General features: G+C 47.5%; 1 protein-coding gene across 1 annotated transcript; it reads left to right on the top strand.

Annotated features, from left to right (window-relative positions):
* Nucleotides 1-730: 730 nt before the first annotated feature.
* LOC127769267 (sedoheptulose-1,7-bisphosphatase, chloroplastic) lies at nt 731-3,382 on the top strand. The gene is made up of 8 exons (XM_052294803.1): nt 731-1,026; nt 1,124-1,258; nt 1,355-1,540; nt 1,656-1,737; nt 2,039-2,260; nt 2,347-2,447; nt 2,537-2,608; nt 2,876-3,382. Exons 1-8 carry the CDS (start codon nt 928-930, stop codon nt 3,155-3,157), a joined length of 1,179 nt encoding a protein of 392 aa, XP_052150763.1. The 5' UTR covers nt 731-927; the 3' UTR covers nt 3,158-3,382.
* Nucleotides 3,383-4,149: the final 767 nt, after the last annotated feature.

Raw genomic sequence — 4,149 nt, 5'->3', positions numbered from 1 at the left:
ACCTGCTTCTTCGATTTGCTCATGGAGATTGTCGACGGCGTGCTCTTGGTCTGTCTGTGGCAACAAGCTCCGAATCGGGGTCTATAGCTGGCATGGTACGGATCGAACTCGTCAGCGATGGTCTGCTCCTGGCCGAGCTCGCTGACGGCTGCGTTGGCGGTTGTGTGTGATGCTCTGCTCTCCAGTCCAAGTGCGGATCTGACATGCGGGCCCGACTGTCTGCTGCTTCACATGTGGTTGTGTTTGCAACCCCATGTTACCAACCCCTCTCCCTCATTTTCCACGCGCATGCTTTTTAAACTATTAAACGGCGTGGTTTTTGCAAAAAAAATTTATACGAAAGTTGCTTAAAAAATCAAATTAATCTATTCTTGAAAAAAAAATAACTAATACTTAATTAATCATGTGTTAAAAGGCTGCTCCGTTTTGCGTGCAGGAGGATGGGTTCACATCCTGCACTGGCGAATTAACACACCTCTACACAGCACAGTGTGTGTAGTGTACCCATCCCCCGACCTAAACTCCAAATGGCACTGTGTTGCTGATGCTACGGACGAACCCAATAGATAGTAGTCCAGTTTACAGTTGCTGAACTTGTGATCAGACCTGAGCGGTTGAGCGATCCTCCCCGCAGGGCCACACAAACCACGGATGGTCGTGGTGCATCCATGACGCTCTATCTTCTCCAGCGCCACATGGCTTCACCCCGTCGCACGACTTATCTGGTCCAGTCCCAGTGTCCTCCCAAATCCGCGAGCCCGGGCTTGGTGCACCCCGCAGCAGCTTTGCCTGGCAACGTAAAAACGTACTACGGAAACTTGTACACTATCAAGCTCAGCAACTGCCTGCCCCTCTCTTTCCCTCGCCATTAAGTTTTCTCGTCCGGCGGCGTCACCCCTGCGAATTAACTAACTAGCTAGGCCGGCCATGGAGACGGTGGCCGCGGCCAGCTACACCCGCGGGGCGGCGACGCGCTCGCCAGCGTGCTGCGCCGCCATGTCCTTCTCGCAGTCCTACAGGCCCAAGGTATGGAAACACGGCCGGCCACTTGCCATAGCCTGCACTTTGCATGTAGCAACGCGGTGACATAAATTAATCGTATGTGTTTGCAATGCCATGGAAGGCCGCTAGACCACCGAGCACGTTCTACGGCGAGTCGCTGCGGGTTAACACGGCGAGGTCGCTGCCGTCTGGGAGGCAGTCCAAGGCGGCGAGCCGGGCGGCGCTCAGCACCCGGTGCGAGATCGGGGACAGCCTGGTGCGTGCACGCGTATACAAGTTGTGCAACTGTGTGTGTCACATGCCATGTGAAGATTACGCTGATGTGTGTGTGACTAACTGACTATGGTGCCAGGAGGAGTTCCTGACCAAGGCGACGCCGGACAAGAACCTCATCAGGCTGCTCATCTGCATGGGGGAGGCGATGAGGACGATCTCGTTCAAGGTCAGGACGGCGTCGTGCGGCGGCACCGCCTGCGTCAACTCCTTCGGTGACGAGCAGCTCGCCGTCGATATGCTCGCCGACAAGCTCCTCTTCGAGGTGCTTAGAAGTTTGCAATGGTTATTCATTCATTCATCCGGGTATGCTATATGACGCATATATCGCATCATGCTTTTGCACTTGACTTATTTGTACAACGTACCACTCCATGTAGGCTCTGGAATACTCTCATGTCTGCAAGTATGCGTGCTCCGAGGAAGTCCCGGAGCTGCAAGACATGGGTGGACCAGTCGATGGTAATCCATCCTCCCCCACAAACCGAAAACAATGTTGGATATATATGAACGATTATTTATCTGTGCAAATAATATAATATTTCAATGAAGCACAATTCTATTAGAGATTATATCCTTAATGCAGAGCAAGGGGAAAACTCACCACATCACCACCTTCCCCAAGTTTTAAGCACTTTATCTTGCAATTCAATTTTGCTAAAATGTGTTTAAACTGGTGTTACAAAACATTTAAACGATACCAAAAATTTGCCTTCTGCAGATTCGTGTCCTCTGAATTTTCTGTCTTGCTGTCATCTTGCAGGTGGTTTCAGTGTAGCATTCGACCCTCTTGATGGGTCCAGCATTGTCGACACGAACTTCACAGTTGGAACCATATTTGGTGTCTGGCCTGGTGACAAGCTGACAGGCGTCACCGGTGGAGACCAAGTTGCTGCTGCCATGGGCATCTATGGCCCTCGCACTACTTACATTATCGCTCTCAAAGACTGTCCTGGAACTCATGAATTCCTTCTTCTTGATGAAGGTTGCTCCGCGTTCCAACAATTGGAACTACCAATTAAGTTATTCTAAGTATACAACCTGTATTCAGACTTCCAACCAATATTGCAGGAAAATGGCAGCATGTCAAGGACACCACAACCATTGGAGAGGGGAAAATGTTCTCTCCTGGTAACCTGAGGGCTACATTTGATAATCCTGAATATGACAAGGTACAACTCTTTTGGTACTGGTGTCATCATATTTGTCAAGAAGTTTTTGCTTTTCATGGGTCTAATGACTGCAAAATGTACCTTCTCAGCTCATCAACTACTATGTCAAGGAGAAGTACACATTGCGTTACACTGGAGGAATGGTTCCTGATGTCAACCAGGTACTTACCACAAAATCTGCAACTGTCAGAACCATGTGTTAAACCAAAAATGTGCCTAATTACTATATTAAATCTCTGCCAAAAAAAGAAAATAAACGTTTACGTCATCCTGGCTTGAAGACATCAGCATACAAAACCCACTAATATGGAACTCCTAAAGCCATGTCATTAATTAGTTCAGAACTGTCACAAAATCCGGTAAATTGAATGCAGAATTGCTACGAGAAATATGAGATGCCTACCTTGATGGGATCTTTTATGATGCAGATCATAGTTAAGGAGAAGGGCATCTTCACCAACGTGACGTCTCCGACAGCCAAGGCCAAGCTGAGGCTCCTGTTCGAGGTGGCGCCGTTGGGTTTCTTGATAGAGAAAGCCGGCGGGTGCAGCAGCGACGGCAAACAGTCGGTGCTGGACAAGGTGATCAACAACCTCGACGAGCGGACTCAAGTGGCCTACGGTTCCAAGAACGAGATCATCCGGTTCGAGGAGACTCTCTACGGCTCGTCGAGGCTCACCGCCGGCGCCACCGTGGGCGCCGCCGCCTAATCTTTTGCTGCAACGCGAGCCCAGTGTCTCTGCAGGCCTCAAAAACGCTGAAACTGCAGTCGTTTTAGACTCCCATCCTGTAATGCAGATTGGGTTGTAGTTGAAGTGGGACTTGAAACTGCAAAGTTATACTCCTTTTTGCAAGGTACCCGTTTTTTTCCCCTTTTGGTGTAAACAGTTGCATATAAAGGTAAATTCGCATTTCTGTTTTGCCACTAAGCAACACATCAACGAGAGCAGCAACAGCGAGCAACAGAATGTGCGAACTATATCATAATCGAGATGGACATGTTGTGCTTCCAAAATTTATTGAGATTTGAAGAGAAGTAGAGAAAAATAACACGAACATGGCTAATGCAACATCGAGCAGTGGACAGTGGTTAGATGAGTTTAAATCACCTTACCGTAGGACAATTTATATGCCCTGCCTTATGGTAGGGCGATTTATTACCCGTAGCTGCGTGAGTTTTGTTTATTAAAAAGTTTGAAAAATGGGGGTAAGAATTGAATACTTTTGATGGAAGATCGATATTGTTAGGAATATTTTTTCATTATTTTCATTGCCCTTGTTGGTTTTGTGTCTTTCCTACAATTTTGCCTCATAATGCACCATCGGTTGACGTCGTACTGAGAGCAATTTGAACGTCGCTACAAACCTGAATGCTAGTTGGAGGGAAAACGTAGGAAGATGGAGTAGAAAGAATGCAAGGAGAAGGAAGACATTGCAGCGGGAGGAGAAAGCAACTTTATTAATGGAAAAGGAACTGAACCATCGGTTTTTGATTCGTGAGACACATACCAACACAAACCATTCGTGACGCATATACCCAACATAAGAGAGTTAAGAAGTCGCATAGATAAACTATATGAAATTATCTGTCCCAAACAATCGAGCTTTAGCTTGTCTACCAACCCCTTCTAAGTCGTTCAGCGTGTATTGCAATTTTGTGGGCCCTCGGTTTTATACATCAGAATCCCCATGTGTTTACAAT

This window comes from Oryza glaberrima, chromosome 4 (genome assembly GCF_000147395.1).
Source record: "Oryza glaberrima chromosome 4, OglaRS2, whole genome shotgun sequence".
Lineage (NCBI taxonomy): Eukaryota > Viridiplantae > Streptophyta > Magnoliopsida > Poales > Poaceae > Oryza > Oryza glaberrima.
This window is presented reverse-complemented; position numbering and strand designations above follow the sequence as displayed.

What these genes read in the sequence shown, in the direction of transcription:
- LOC127769267 (XM_052294803.1), top strand. Translation starts at nt 928, where the DNA reads ATGGAGACGGTGGCCGCGGCCAGCTACACCCGCGGGGCGGCGACGCGC. An exon ending in CGCAGTCCTACAGGCCCAAG is followed by an intron (nt 1,027 to 1,123) that starts GTATGGAAACAC and finishes ATGCCATGGAAG; the next exon opens with GCCGCTAGACCACCGAGCAC. An exon ending in GCGAGATCGGGGACAGCCTG is followed by an intron (nt 1,259 to 1,354) that starts GTGCGTGCACGC and finishes CTATGGTGCCAG; the next exon opens with GAGGAGTTCCTGACCAAGGC.